This window comes from Salvelinus alpinus, chromosome 1, assembly GCF_045679555.1.
Source record: "Salvelinus alpinus chromosome 1, SLU_Salpinus.1, whole genome shotgun sequence".
In the NCBI taxonomy this organism is placed as follows: Eukaryota; Metazoa; Chordata; class Actinopteri; order Salmoniformes; family Salmonidae; genus Salvelinus; species Salvelinus alpinus.
Window position 1 is genome coordinate 41192974 of NC_092086.1, and position 16332 is coordinate 41209305.

Consider the following 16332-nt stretch of genomic DNA (forward strand, 5'->3'; position numbering starts at 1 on the left):
AGATGTAATTATTGTTTTGCGAGATATTGTTGTGGATTGAAGATACTTGAAGAGTGAAGAATCATTTCTGTGGCATTTACCTGACAGCTGAGAGAGAGGCACAGCCGGTTGCAAATTACCAGACTCTGCGTCAGTGAAGACACCTCACTGCATTTCATTTGCAGGCCAAAAAAGCATACAATCAAGCAGCTGCACAGAGAGAATTCAGAGACATTATTTCCAACCCACCCTAATTGGAAGCTGCTGATTCTCAGCTAGCTCGTTCTCATATGCGGCGTGGGCCGAGACATTAAACAATCCCTGCACAGAAGATAACACGCCTCACTAATTAGGGACCATTTCTGGCAAACACATTTTTCTCTTTTTCTTTCTTCCTCCTGCCCTCCTCTCCCCACCTGGACTTCCCCTCTGGTTGTGAGTTGTTATGACCGAAAAGCTCAAAGCAGGTTCAGACAAATCAATTCCTTGTAAATACAACCCCATAGTCAGAGCTGTATGCTCCCCTGCTGTATGTATGTTGTTCCCTTGACAAATGATTTTGACATTTACACAAGTGAAACTAAATAAGAGATCTCAGTGTGCATGTCAGATATGGAGGGAGGTGGCACATTGGGAGGGATCAGGAGGCTGCCCACTGGAAGCTGTTGGTGGAGTGGAGGAATATCTCAGGCCTCTCACAAAGGGCCAGAAGAATAACCCAGCATGCCTTAATAACATGCGTCCTGCTTCAACTGGATGCAGTCACTCCTCACAGTTTTGTTCCCTAGCAACATGTCACCTTGCCTTTCAATGTAATGTTGTTGTTATTGACAAATGTAGAAATGAAGGCTGTGAGATGATTCTTTTTATAATTGAAAGCATGGTGTTAGAGATAGCATGCTGAGGTGAGGGGGTTTAAGTTAACAATAATCTAAGTCAACATCATATCAAATTCATATGCTTTACAACATTAATCCTGTAATAACTTAAGCACTGTGCGTTTAGTGACATTAAAGAAATTAAGTATAGGTTCATAATGGCATCTCAATTATATATGAAGGGCATTTGAATCATCTGGTTTCGCAAATTTGCCTTGGAAGCATAGGTGAACACAAGTTGCAAGAGATGGCCTTTCCAACCATGCATGTTGCTGCCTGTCTTTCTACTGTATCTCCATTGACCTGTGCCCTGTGACTGTGACTGGTTTAATTTAATTCATTAGTGGAGGATTAGAAAACTGTTGAAGTGTGACAATGAGAGATTGAATCAATACTGGTTGACAGAGCTGTAAAAGAAAACTTCTATGGAATTGTGTTATCTGACTCAGGTTTGAGGAAGAGTTGATGAGAGTTGAGACCCTTTCCTCCATCACATTCTATGCATTTCTGCAACCTTTTCTTGATCAACTTGAACAGTATTTATATTCTGAAAAGAATCTCACACCTGGATGATCTAGTGTACAACAGCTAAATAATGATCTTCAATGTATCAAGTTACTGTCGATTATGTCTCAGTTCCCAGTTCAATATGTGATGTGCAAGATCTTGTAAACCATTGGCTCAATAACCGGAGATAGAAGAATTTACAGTACATTGGCCAGACATTGACTTGCTTCCAATTTGCATGGAATCTGTTTATATTTTCTATTCATCCTTATCACATTGACAGTGATGATGCGACATCATTTTACATGACATTTCTGTCTATTGACTCAGAATTGGGCTCAATATTGGTGACCACTAGCATTTTGCAGTCCCTGTATTGAACTCATGAGCTTCCTCTGAGAGAACAAATCACGCTGTGCCAGCGACTGTCTTTCAGCTGTGGATTGGACAGGTCCATGTAGGCTGGCTATTGGTTCACTGCAGTGGTCACCAAGACTTTGCATTGGAACACACTGGTACCCTTCCTTACAAGAAAGACCATTTCTCACACCCATTGTTCAACATAAGATAGCATGGGCCACCATGATTCAAGGGCTTATTACTCCCTAAACATTTTTATACCAACATGTCCTAATAAGAATTCCCCATTGTATTATGATTATGGTATACATAGGCCATAATGGTTCCTTCTCTCTGTAATCATCCAGATAGTTTTTGTTAGTGTTCATTTCATGGGTACAGATCAGTGGAGGCTGCTGAGGGGAGGACGGCTCATAATAATGGCTGGACAGCAAATGGAATGGCATCAAACACATGGAAACCACGTATTTAATATATTTGATACCATTCCACTCATTCCGCTCGAGTCCTTACCACGAGCCTGTCCGCCCCAATTAAGGTGACACCAACCTCCTTTGGTACAGTTGAAAAACACTTGGAATCAGATGGACAATTGAATGCCATTGAAATACACATCCTGTATGTGGAGCAAAATGTCACAGTGAATGGCCAGTGCCTTTTCAGTCTCTGTGCTGTGGAACCCAGTTGTGTCAGAAAGCCCCTGGGTGTGACAGGCCAGCAGCAGAGAAGACCACAGGGATGGTTACCCTGATTCTCTCTTTACTCCCAGACTCATGAGACCATTAATGAACAAAACAACTATTCCAGGTGCAACACAGCAACTCACATCTGATGACCACAGACAGTGACCATCTCTCAAACACTATCTGCTGCACGTTCAATATTCACACTCACACATGCAGTGACCGGCTCTGAAACACTCTCGCAACCTCAAAGCACCTGCAACCAAATCAGTCACACACAGGAAGATATGACATTTTTATTAGTGATATTATGGAATCATATCTGTGAGGTACAGAACAGTAAAGGCAGAGACGGTGAGAGTAACACCTCTAAAGTGTTTTCATTTTCGTCTCACATGAGTCATTCTGAGTCACTCCTAGCAACTTTGCGGCATAACAAGTCAATTATTGGGCTTTTCTCCTGCATATCTCACCCTCTTTGAGGAAGAAAACAACATTTAAGGAATGTAATTTGCAGGTTATTTACTTAAATGCACAAACTATTCAATATTTTAGGAATTTTGCAATAAATACATGCTATTACATTGTCATAGCATCCACAGTACATATCATTTATTTTTTTTGTTGCACATATTCTCATTACTATCTAAAAATACTGTAATAAAATAATATAGACGTGTCTATAACTCCTTATAGTGCACAGTAAATGAAGTGAAATAGCCTATGTGAAATAGAAACCATACCATAACATAAGTAGTGACTGACTGACTGACTAGTAAATCTAACATCTCTGCCATAACCTTAACATTTACATGATCTATAATGAAACAGTGCGACCTGGTGGCAGAAAGCTGAATTAGTTGAAATTGCTGTAAAGCACAGAGCCGACAATATTGTTACTTTAAAGTTTACATGACTCAAGAAAACAATGACACAATTAGTGGATTCGGATATTTCAGCCACACCCGTTGCTGACAGGTGTATAAAATTGAGCACACAGCCATGCAATCTCCATACACAAACATTGGCAATAGAATGGCCTTACTGAAGAGCTCAGGGATTTTCAACATGGCACCGTCAAAGAATGCCACCTTTCCAACAAGTCAGTTTGTTAAATTTCTGCCCTGCTAGAGCTGCCCAGGTCAACTGTAAGTGCTGTTATTGTGAAGTGGAAATGTCTAGGAGCAACAACGGCTCAGGCGCGAAGTGGTAGGCCACACAAGCTCACAGAACAGGACCGCAGAGTGTTGAAGCGCGTAACGTGTAAAAATTGTCTGTTCTCGGTTGCAACACTCACTACATAGTTCCAAACTGCCTCTGGAAGCAATGTCAGCACAAGAACTGTTCGTCGGGAGCTTCATGAAAATGGTTTACATGGCCGAGCAGCAGCACATAAGCCTAAGATCATCATGCGCAATGCCATGCGTTGCCTCTGATGGACTCAGGAGAAGTCAAAACGCTTTCTCTGGAGTGATGAATCACGCTTCACCATCTGGCAGTCCGACGGACGAATCTGGGTTTGACGGATGCCAGTAGAACGTTACCTGCCCCAATGCACAGTGCCAATTGTAAAGTTTGGTGGAGGTGGAATAATGGTCTGGGACTGTTTTTCATGGTTCAGGCTAGGCCCCTTAGTTCCAGTGAAGGGAAATCTTAACTCTATAGGATACAATGACATCCTGGACAATTCTGTGCTTCCAACTTTGTGGCAACAATTTGAGGAAGGCCCTTTCCTGTTTCAGCATGACAATGCCCCCGTGCACAAAGCGAGGTCCATACAGAAATGGTTTGTCAAGGTCAGTGTGGAAGAACTTGACTGGCCTGCACTGAGCCCTGACCTCAACCCCATCAAATACCTTTGGAATGAATTGGAACACTGACTGTGAGCCAGGCCTAATTGCCCAACATCAGTGCCTGACCTCACTAATGCTCTTGTGCCTGAATGGAAGCAAGTCCCAGCAGCAATGTTCCAACATCTAGTGGAAGCCTTCCCAGACGAGTGGAGGCTGTTATAGCAGCAAAGGGGGGACCAACTCCATATTAATGCCCGTGATTTTGGAATGAAATGTTCGACGAGCAGGTGTCCACATACTTTTGGTCATGTAGTGTAGCTTCATAGTCCACGTATTATGATGGGGTAGAATGTGAAGATGGTTTATCGTTTAGCCTTTAGCTAAATAGTGTTTATTTTGTTCCTCTCTGTGCAAATGTTCTGGTGGCTCTATTGTAGGCTACCCTATCATTCTGCATGTATTAATATGGTCTCATTTTATGCAATGTATAAATTCCCAATTAGTAGACAATAATGTTCAGTGAATGTAACTTTCACTTTAACAGATGACGTAACCTAATTTAATTCCATTTGTGCTGCTTCAGTTCTTTGCGATAACTCCTCTGCTGTGGAAACGACGGAAGCGCAGTTCTGGATTTTGGTTTGACTGGTAGAAAGAAGGATGGAGTTTCTGACAGGGAACCCGTTTACTACACCCGTGGGCCAGCGAATAGGTAATTGTTACATTTTAACTAATAAAGTAGGTTTATAGTGGTTTGCGCGTGAGTTTGTAGATAGTTTACATTGTTGCATCGGACATGACAGGCTACAAGACATTGGTAGGCTATTGTTGGAAAACAGACACTATCACTCCATAAAACGACACAAGATAATCCGTAGGCTATGGAAAGGGAAATTGGCGTTATTGGTTATGTATTTAATAAGAAACGAAACTGTGACAATTGCTTGTTTATAGTTAGTTAATTGATCAAGATTGACAGTGCAAAAAGAGATTTAGATTATGCTATTACTTGACTGACACTGGCACCGCACAATAATACCCTAGAGGCGGGTTTACAGTGTTTTAATCCTGAATTTCATTGGCCAGTTTGGGTATTCTTGCTGGTCTATAGACCAATCGTTTGGCAAGCTCTGGGTGGTGTGTTGAAAAATTGTTCCCTTCCTTCGTGACCTAATTTTAAGAAGGGGACATTTATTAAAGTTCCAATGCAGCCATTTTTATCTCGATATCAAATCATTTAAGTACCTTACTGTGAATGTTTTAAATTCAAATGGTCAAAAATAAACAATGTACTTCTTAGCAAAGAGCAATTTCTCAAGCAATAATTTTGCTAGGACAGAGTGGGAGAGGAAAACTGAAAACGAACTGTTATTTGCAGAGGTTTGGAAGTCTTTCTTATTGGTATATTAACTAATTTACCAGGTAGGCCAAAACTCCATCCCACCAAAACAGGCAAAAATTTCAGGTAGACTTTTCTCTTACACTAAACGGACATTATCGTTTTCACAGTTTCACAGTATTATTTCCACCTAATAGTGTGAAAATATTTATCAAACATAGGAAATCACATTTTTGACTGCACTGGGCCTTTAAGAAATAATGGAATAACATATATACTGTAGATGTTTCAGAGTGAGTAACGTTGATGATTAATAATTAATCTGCTTGCCATCTTGTTTTTATGTAGACTACAAGTGGCCTATTTTATCTTATAAGCTTAAACTCCCCCTGTGACATAATTATAGATGGAAAAACAATCTGCCTACTTTAATGTATATGACCACAATGAGACGGTACAAGTAGGAGAGGTTGTTCTACTTTCTCAACTGAGCTAAATCCTGTTTCTATCCCCTCCCTTTCAGAGGAATGAAGACAGAACATTTAATTTGTTTAAGTAAACATCTGCCAAGGAACCTAATGCTGGTCACATGAACCAGTCAGTTAGATGGAGAAAGAATGAGTTTGACAAACAAATAGGGATTTAACTCGCATGGATGAGTAGAGGCATCATCAAAGTAAGCTAATAAACAGCTATTGAGAGTTGTGTTATGAGGCAGAGACCGTTTCACAGTGACTATGTCTTCCAGATAATTTTATGCAAAATAAAGTGCAATGTCTCAATTGTTTTTGTTCTCAGAATATGCAACCAGCTCCAGTCTGCAGTCGGAGGACTGGGCCCTCAACATGGACATCTGTGACATCATCAACGAGACAGAGGAGGGGTGTGTATCCTCTGTTGACATAATGGACTGTTTTTTCCTTTTTTTCTCCTTACTGTATTGTGCTCTTGTTGTTTGAAGTTGCTTATTTACCTACAATGATTACAGGCCTAGAGATGCATACAAAGCAATAAAGAAGAGGATTGTTGGAAACAAGAACTTCAGAGAGGTCATGCTGGCATTGATTGTGAGTGTCACATTTACCTCTCTCATTCACCATACTTTTTCCCCCCTTTTCTTCATGAACTTGTAACCTAACTTTCTTTCTCTCTCCATCTCTCTTATGTCATGTTGGTTCTCAGGTACTGGAAGCGTGTGTGAAGAACTGTGGCCACAGGTTCCATGTGCTAGTCTCAACCAGGGAGTTTGTTGAGGGGGTTCTGGTCAGGTCCATCTTACCCAAGAACAATCCCCCTCTGGTCCTGCATGACAGAGTGCTCAGCCTTATACAGGTGAGAGATGGCATTGGTACTCATACCTTCAGTAAGTCACAGAGCTGTGTTGGAATTGACAGCTAGCTATTGTCGGGTGTGTGCTGTTTATGATGTGTGTTTGTCTATTGTTCAGGCATGGGCAGACGCATTCCGCAGCTCACCAGCTCTGACGGGCGTGGTCTCTGTGTACGAGGACCTGAGACGGAAAGGACTGGAGTTTCCCATGACTGAACTGGACGGATACTCCCCCATTCACACTCCAAATAGGGTATACCTTCAAACAATGACTGGTGAAAATGCATGCATTTCCTCACTGACAAATACAGATTACAACTTTCTGCTAAACCTCTCTTAAGCTGTTTTAACTCCCTACTCCTTAACACTATTCTCTAACTCAATTGGTTCCTGTGCTCTGTCACCAGACTGTGCCTGATAACGGGCCTACTGTCACTGTATCTGCTGCACCCTCATCCACCAGGCCTGTCCCCATATCACCACAGCTTCCTGCATCCCAACAGAGCGAGCAGGGACCCCTCACCTTCACACCTTATGAGGTGATTGGAACGCTCACGTCATACAGGGGCCTCTAAAATGGCATGGCTTTTATTTTAGTAACACAACAATCTTTTGCATGCAGGCTGAATTCACTCCAGGGCATTACTTTAAAATCCAATTACCTTGTGCACTGTGGATGTTTCAGTTACTTGTTTCACATTCAGAATGTATAATAAAAGTTGATGCTTTACAGTATTATGCCAACCCCACCCCACACAATTTAGCATATGAGTGCTGATGACATTGACTCCTATTCCAGGTTAAAAAGTTGAAGACCGACCTGGGAGTGGTTCGAGGTAACCTGACCGTGATGTCAGATATGATGTCTCAACTGGATCCAGCAACAGCTAAGCATTCAGACAAGGAGCTGCTTCAGGTTAGTTGGTTCGCTCGCTGGGCTCTCTCTATGGCTGTTCATCCATGGCTGTGACACATGTCATCTGTTTGTATCCATCTCTCTTGTCCATTGCTGTCTTTTCGCTGACTCTCTGTATCTCCTGCTCTCTCTCTGTCAGTAGGAGTTGTATGCAGCATGTAAAGACATGCAAGATAAGATAATGGAGCTGGTCCCAAGACTCAGTGAGGAGAAACTGACCGAGGAGCTGCTGGTTGCCAATGATGAAATCAATGCCACATTCACTCGCTACCAGAGGTATTGTCCTAAATGATCATCATCAGATACAGTCAATAATTCCTGCTGTGATAGCAGCATGATTTTCATTATTTCCTTTCCAGGTTTCAGAGACTAAGAGCTACACAGCAGGTAAGTGTTTTTTCTTAAGGATCTGTGGTCCTTTACCCTTATCACAAATGCATGTTTGGATGAGAAATATGTACTGTTCAACTTCACCTTTTTCCCAATCGCCTAGAGCCCGACCTACGTCAACCTTATTGACCTCAGTGCAGCAATCAAGCCTGTTGTTACAGCTCCCACCCACAGCCATCTCAGCCGATCAACAGTGGACACAGTGTCTAGTCAGATGACAGGACTCAGTAAGTAACTACAGTGTTCCTCGATCTGATAGAGGTTCTCAATGTGTCCTTAAAGTACAATTCATTATCTTACCCTGTTTTCCACATAGGTATGAGGGAATTCGATGAATTTGCACAGAACAGGAGCATCTCACAGACACAACCGAGACTGAGGTAATAGACAGCTCCAACAAAAGTCCAGGTTTTGCTTTCATGGTAGAATGGATTGTTCAGACTTATAGCAAGAGTGAGAGGGAGCTTACTAAAGCAGGTGTCAAGACTTTCTCATGGCTTAGTACTGTATAACAAATTAACTAGTGCTGTGGTTGTCTTGTCACTCCCTGGCTTGTTTAGGTTATAACAGTCCTGCTCCAGCTAAGCTGGTGCACTAGTCTAGACTGGAAGTGAACCTGGCTGGCTCAGGATGGTTGCTTATCTTGCTCAAGATATTTGTGCCATTCATTCTGTCAATAAGGATTATGAATGGAGTCTGACATGAACTGCAAGCTTACATGGCTAGTGAGAAAACTGTGCAAACATTTGCAATACAAATGTTGAAGGAACATTTCTCCTCTATTTGGTTTTCCAATAAAGTTGTTCATACTTTGGCCAATGGTTACTTGTGGAGATGGCTATTATTCTACTACTGTATGTAAACTGCATAATTTTCTAAGCAGTGAAATGTGTGTTTTAGTGAGCGGAATGAAGGTGTTGCCGACAGTCTGGCTCAAGCACAGAACACCAGATTACAGAACACTGGAACGGTCAGTAACCCCAGAATTATTTAACCCAGGACAGATTTGAAAGGATGTTTGTTTAGGAAGGGCATTGCTTGTGTCCATGGAGTCCTTATGCCCTGTGGAGTGTTACTAAGTGTCACTAATATGTACAATAACCCTGTGTCTTAGGTAATGTGTAGGTCTGCCCTGCCTCTATATGTTTAAACAATGTTCTCTGTGTCCTGCCACAATTTCACGTGCAAAATTGGCAATTTTGTTAGTGCTATAAGATTGTCTGTCTGTCTCTGTTTTGTCTCCTTGTTCATAACCCAATGGTTTTGTGTTATGGCATGCATGTCTACCGGTATCTTTGTTCGTAAATAAAAATGTCTGTGTAAAGGATGACAGCCCAGGATGACAGCCCAGACAGTGGGTCTGATTGGCTGGCACAGTGCCATTCTTTTTGCATTCTACCCCTGGGGCTTATGCTGGGATGTTTTGTATTCAAGCATGTTTAGTGTGTATTTAATGAATGATTGTTTCCTTTCCATCTTTGTACTGAGATGGTTGTATGATCTTTTTTTCCGGTGTGCCTGATCTGGTTATTTTTTTCTTACTTTGATTTTTGCATTCATGTGTTGAGTGTTATAAGTGTTCATTTCTGAAACTGATAGATGGTGTGTATTGGCACATCTTAAAGGGATACTTCTGGATTTTGGCAATGAGGCCCTTTATCTACTTCCCCAGAGTCAGATGAACTCATGAATGCCATTTTTGTCTGTGTCCAAAATAGCCTCATTGCCAAAATCCCCAAGTATCCCTTTTAAATCATGACTCTTCTAAATCATTACTATGCTTGCTAATTTACTCCCCACTCTGTTCTGTTTTCCCTGCCGTAACTTTGGTGTGGTGGATGGATCCCTTGTTTCCCCGTCTAAAATAAACTGGTTTCAATCAGAATACTAGGGGTCAGCATGCTTGAATGGTGGTTATGTGTAGATTGCCCAAGAAAAATCTAAAGGTAATGGTACTCCAGAGTCTGGTCGTCACAAGAAAACAGTGGCTTACAGTAATCTCTTGCCTAACTCTCCCAGATCCCTGTGAGTCAGACGTCTGTGATGGATGACATTGAGAAGTGGCTGGATGTGGACGAGGTGGGTCACTGTTAGCATTCACTCAATGTCATGGTATACAAGCAGAGTCCAAATTGGTTCCATGTTATACCAGTGCCAGTCCTTGCACCCCCTCTCTAATTTGGTTTTATGGACTATACATAGTATACAGTAATTGCAAATGCCTGCACGGTGCTTTACCCCAGCAAATGTAACATTCCTGGATTTTTGAACATATTCAATTTTGTTTGGACATGTGACTGTTGACGTGACCATAACAGTCATGGCTTTCATGTGTGTAACAGGAGGACGACATGGCTGATTCAGAGGGTGTGACAAGTGAGGGTGAGCTTCTATTTCTTAGTTCCTCATCCAGCTCTCATCCACTCCCTGGGTATCGCTATGTAGATCCAACAACAGTTTAGTTTGCTTCCTTGTACTATTACAAAGTCCTGAGTAATCCTTTTTGAGACCAACAAAGCCTGCCTAAGGCAACTTCTCTTTCTCCCTCCTTTTAGAGTTTGACAGGTTTCTGGCAGAAAGGGCGAGAGCAGCGGAGCGACTCCCGTCCCTGAAAGCTTCTTCTCGTGACAACAACAACTACTCCGAGTCATAGGCCAAGCTGCAACCTGTCACACAACCAATGCCATTTTCCCAAATAGTGTGAGAGGACTGAACTGGATGAATGTATGATTGGCACATACAGTGAGTAAATGACTGGTGGGAACAACAACTCCTGACAATTGGGTTGTGCTACTGACACTCAGGTAAACAACAGAACTACTTTATGTTAAACTCTCCTGGGTTTAGGTCTTTATCTAGTATGCTTAATGTATATTTTTATGTTAAGGCTAAATGAACTTGGACCAAGTGTTTTTAACTTACACTAAAAGAGTGCTTTATGATAAGAACTTAAGTCGTCCCGTGCCACTATGTATATGGATATCCAGCAGAGGCTGGTGGGAGGAGCTATAGGAGGATTGGCTTATTATAATGGCTGGAATGGAATTGAATGGAGTCAAACATGTGGTTTCCTTATGTTTGGTACTATTCCATTATTCCATTCTAGACATTATAATGAGCCCGTCCTCCTATAGCTCCTCCCACCAGCCTCCTCTAGTGTGGCTGCGGATACAAACATTTGCACAATGATTGAGTTTAATTCCTGTTACATTTCTTAGAAGAGAATGGAATATGCCCAATATTTTCAGATGAACATTGAAAGGTGTGCATTCCAGAAAATGCAGGCATGATATACACAATGTTAGTAGATTGCAATAAGCTATAATTAGGGAAAATGAATGATGTGATGCTCATGATGAATCCCATTTGTAATACAGAACACTTTTTTTAGGAAGAGCAATACAAACCTAATTGTTTCTGGAGTACTTGAAGTTTATCAACTGTTACACAATGTCATGATGAAATACTGTAACATTAAACACAGATGAAGTCTTAAAGATAGTTTGTTTTTATTCACTCTGGGAGATGGGTGCTCAGCGTGTGGGCTGATTTTCATGGTTCTGCAAATATGATTGATTTCTGTGTTTTGTAAAATTGGTATACCATAATTCCACTAGTCTGTGATTGAATAACACAATGGTTTTGCAATTTCCAATGTCATTTTAAAAAGCGTGTTGAATCTGTCAAGTACTTACAGGAGTGTTAATGCTTTTGTCATATCAACTTTAAAAGGTGTCTGAAGAAACTGGGATGCCATAACTTTTACACGGAACAGCGAAGGACTTAGAGGAGCTCCAAACAGCTGTGGCAAGAGGAAGTTGAACTATGTATTTTTTCCTGATACAAGGAATTGATATCCGAAGTTCAACGTTTTAAAAACGAATGTGCCTAAAACCAAAGTATGAAAGAGGCCATTTAGAAATGCACTGTGAAGCATAAACTAGGTCAATGTTTGGTTCTCTGAAATACTGCATTTTGATCTGTAAATCTCTATTCTGCATGGTATCTAAACTATACTGAACTAAAACATAAATGACAATTTTACTGAGTTACAATTCATGAAATAAATGTAATTAGGCCCTAATCTATGGATATCACATTACTGGGCAGGGGTGGGCCTGGGAGGGCATAGGTCCACCCACTTGGGAGCCAGGCCCAGCCAATCAGCATGATTTTTTTTCCCCACAAAAGGGCTTTATTTCAGACAGAAATACTCCTCCGTTTCATCAGCTGTCCAGGTGGCTGGTGAAGACACCGGATGTGGAGATCCTGGGCTAGCGTGGTTACATGTTGTCTGCAGCTGTGAGGCCGGTTCAACGTACTTCCAAATTTTCTAACATGATGTTGGAAGTGTCTTATGGTAGAAAAATTAACATTCAATTATCTGGCAAGAGCTCTGGTGGACATTCCTGCAGTCAGCATGCTGATTGCATGTTCCCTCAAATGGAGACCTCTGTGGCATTGTGTTGTGTGACAAAACTGCACATGTTTGTGTCCTTTTGTCCCCAGCAAATGAGAAATGCTCACTAATAGGGATGTGAACCAATTTGTGCACAAAATTTGAGAGCATTTCTGGGATCTTTTATTTCAGCTCATGAAACATCACGTTACGTGTTGTTTATATTTTTGTTTATTATAAATCAAGATTGCTGTCTTGGTCTTTTTCAGAATAAGCTGTTTACCTCCATTTCTGTATCCTGTGTACAAGTGGAAGGACTTTTATTTATTTAACTAGGCAAGTCAGTTAAGAACCAATTCTTATTTACAATGACTGCCTACACCCGGTCAAACCTGGACGACACTGGGCCAATTGTGCGCTGCCCTATGGGACTCCCAATCACGGACTTAGAGACTGCTTTGTTTATTTAGTTGGTAATCTTTTTGTTATCAGTGGTTTCGGTTTTCTACAGGTTTAATTGAAAATTTTAATGTTTTATTTGAAGTAGGCTACTTTCTGTTATTTGCAAATTAAATGTGCGAACCCCGCTTACCGGACAACTGGCCATGTGAAACGAACTCGCCCAGAGCGTGGCAATACGACGGAGTTTCTCAAACCAGAAGCGCAACATCGCGAGACTTCCAAGCCGGGATTTGGGTTTTGAGAAGTAAAGAAATATTCCTTAGTTGTACATTTTCTCGAAATCTAAAGGCACAACCTAGATTCGAGCCAATGTCTTAAGTAGTGCAACATGTTATTACTCCAACATCGGGAAAGTGACAAACTGAAACATTTTTATTTTCGTCAAAACTATTTTACATCGAAGGAGTGCCTTTGATTTGACTGCCTGCACATGCGTAGTTCGGCGCCAGACGACCATTAAGACCCGATGACTTGTTTCTACGCATGAGCTTAGCCAGGCAACGTCGCCTACAAGTGTAATCGGGGATAGTTTATCATATCTTCATACTGTACTGTCTTTGGCTATATGTTTTGAGACATGGTTAGATTCAGAAAACACCTCTACACTCCCATAGCTTCTGATTGGTGCTCCTTGATACGCCCACGTGCTTTACATATCACTCTGACGTCACATTATTTTTGGCCACATCTTACGTTGTTATCCTGTCTAGTCTCCTTATCCTGTCTAGTCCTGTCTACGTTGTTATCCTGTCTTGTTATCCTGTTAACTGCTTGGAAATATTTGGACAGAAATTCACCATGCTTCTTCGAACAGCTGTCCGTTATCTTAGTGCCCCAATAAGAGATATTTTCGAACTTGTTGCATACAGACAGCTAGGAGTTGTAGCAAGCTAAGTTCGCTAGCAAGTTTACCTACTAGTTTAGTCTTGTTCGCCCCATCTGAACTTCGCGGAAATTCATTTCAGCCTGGTGGTGATGGGGTAGCTAGCTACATGACCGAGACTTGCCCTACTTGGCAACTGGAAGTTATACGTGTGCTTAGTGTTATCGTGATTTGTGGTGGCTGCTGGTGTTCTTAAACCCATATTTCTGCCACCAATGTAACTACTAAATTGTTACTTTTCACTTTTGTGTACCAGAGAAAGACTGACCCCTAGTGCTGATTTATGAATGGCTTATGGCATATCCTCTCGTGTACAGCTGGCACTCTTCTGTATTTGCCAGTGTAATAAATATCATTTATTATAACACAAGCATATTTGCTATTACATTGTTATAACTAACTTCTTTCCAAACAGGGTTTCTCACAAACTCATTAGCAGATACTGAGACCCACACACACCCAGAGACAGATGGCTGACACAGGCCTTTTCATAAAGACTGATAAGAAAAGGATGCCTGGTACTGCATATCACAGAAACTGAGACACACACATACCCAAGGACAGAGGGCTGACGCAAACCTTTCATAAACACTGATAAGACAGGAACATCTACGCACACACAAAATCTCCTCTTCAGTCTGAACATTTTACAGAGACACACAGAAATGTCAAAATAGGAACATCTACGCACACACCTAATCTCCTGTTTTAGCTGAACATTTCTGAAGACAAAGAAATCTACTCAGAGCCAATGAGACAGTGATACTAGCCTGAAGGGGACCTCGCCCAACTCATCAGGACCAACCAGAGGACAAGAACTTCCAGACTCAACCTACTTTCTATCTTTGTATAAAATGTATATGCACTCTGTTATCTGGGCTTCTTTCAGAGAGTTCCATTTGAGCTTGATGAAAGGGTCCGTGCACGCTATTTCAGATATCTTTACACTTTAATAAACTGCCTTATATCATACCTTATCCACCTGGTCCAGCATCTCAACTTGGTCTCACTCTTCTAGTAAATGTATCATCAACAAATTGGTAGCAGAGGATGGTTTTCTAAGAACCTGAATTCGGTCCATAGGAGGTTGATGAGAAGAGAGAGAGAAGTTGGAGACAAATCCAGAGAGACGGGTGACCTGAAAAGGAGCTGCCGGGGATTCATCTCACCTCAGGAACCTGATCTAAAAGTCGACTAAACAAAGGTAAGCAGAGCCTGTTAAATCAAAAATCTGCATATTGTATTATAGACATATCCAAATTTAAGATCAGTAACTGAGTGTGAGTATGAATTTCTGTTAAAATTACTTGTGTTACATGTGAAGGCACTTGTGTAAAGATATCTGCCATTTATTCTGAAATATCTTAGAAATGGGGCTAGCTGATATGTTGATCAGCTAGGAGTATCCATAAGATAAAGTGTGAGATATATCTTAGAAACGGGGCTAGTTGCAACTAGGAGTATCCGTAAGATAAGTGAGAAGTAATGACACATCTTAGAAATGGGGCTAGTTGCTAGAACTAGGAGTATCCATAAGATTGAAGTGTCTGTTCAAGTTTGTATCAGTGTCCGGGACTAGAAGTTAGTGTAAGTTGAAGATGTAAGTTGTTGGCAACCTCGTACACGCCTCGGACACCCTTCTAGGTAGCATCGGAATTAAACTGAGCTTGATCATTCGGGAGCTCGTGCTGAATTGGCAAATCCGGGTCAGGTTAATAACTATTTTTTAACTGGTCGCCGCTCGGTACCTAAGTCCAAGCCTGAGCTTTAATGTGGTGAGGACTTAATCCTCTTGGCCATGTTTTAAATTCTTGTGACAGGTATAACTATGTAATTCTGAAATATCTTAGAAATGGGGCTAGCTGATATGTTGATCAGCTAGGAGTATCCATAAGATAAAGTGTGAGATATATCTTAGAAACGGGGCTAGTTGCAACTAGGAGTATCCGTAAGATAAGTGAGAAGTAATGACACATCTTAGAAATGGGGCTAGTTGCTAGAACTAGGAGTATCCATAAGATTGAAGTGTCTGTTCAAGTTTGTATCAGTGTCCGGGACTAGAAGTTAGTGTAAGTTGAAGATGTAAGTTGTTGGCAACCTCGTACACGCCTCGGACACCCTTCTAGGTAGCATCGGAATTAAACTGAGCTTGATCATTCGGGAGCTCGTGCTGAATTGGCAAATCCGGGTCAGGTTAATAACTATTTTTTAACTGGTCGCTGCTCGGTACCTAAGTCCAAGCCTGAGCTTTAATGTGGTGAGGACTTAATCCTCTTGGCCATGTTTTAAATTCTTGTGACAGGTATAACTATGTAATTATGTTTTGTTTGTAGTAAACGTTTGGGTTAAGGGGATTTACATGTTCCCAGAGACAAGGTATCTTAAAGGGGCACACTCATATATGGAATATTCAG

General features: G+C 41.3%; 1 protein-coding gene across 3 annotated transcripts; it reads left to right on the plus strand.

Annotated features, from left to right (window-relative positions):
• Window positions 1-4766: 4766 nt before the first annotated feature.
• On the plus strand, window positions 4767-11671 carry LOC139576059 (target of Myb1 membrane trafficking protein-like). Of its 3 annotated transcripts, none has more exons than XM_071401706.1 (15): window positions 4767-4912; window positions 6338-6422; window positions 6528-6606; window positions 6722-6871; window positions 6987-7121; window positions 7276-7407; window positions 7668-7784; window positions 7927-8060; window positions 8144-8171; window positions 8278-8401; window positions 8491-8554; window positions 9075-9144; window positions 10194-10253; window positions 10517-10556; window positions 10730-11671. In XM_071401706.1, exons 1-15 carry the CDS (start codon window positions 4861-4863, stop codon window positions 10825-10827), a joined length of 1368 nt encoding a protein of 455 aa, XP_071257807.1. In that variant the 5' UTR covers window positions 4767-4860; the 3' UTR covers window positions 10828-11671. The 3 variants fall into 3 exon arrangements, with proteins under 3 accessions (XP_071257807.1, XP_071257823.1, XP_071257816.1); XM_071401715.1 differs by lacking the exon at window positions 4767-4912 and adding an exon at window positions 6079-6215; XM_071401722.1 differs by lacking the exon at window positions 7276-7407.
• Window positions 11672-16332: the final 4661 nt, after the last annotated feature.

Bases quoted from the DNA above. Each gene is read 5' to 3' on its own strand.
- LOC139576059 (XM_071401706.1), top strand. From the start codon at position 4,861: ATGGAGTTTCTGACAGGGAACCCGTTTACTACACCCGTGGGCCAGCGA. The intron at 6,607-6,721 runs GTGAGTGTCACA...GTTGGTTCTCAG, and splicing joins AGGTCATGCTGGCATTGATT to GTACTGGAAGCGTGTGTGAA. The intron at 10,254-10,516 runs GTGGGTCACTGT...TGTGTGTAACAG, and splicing joins AGTGGCTGGATGTGGACGAG to GAGGACGACATGGCTGATTC.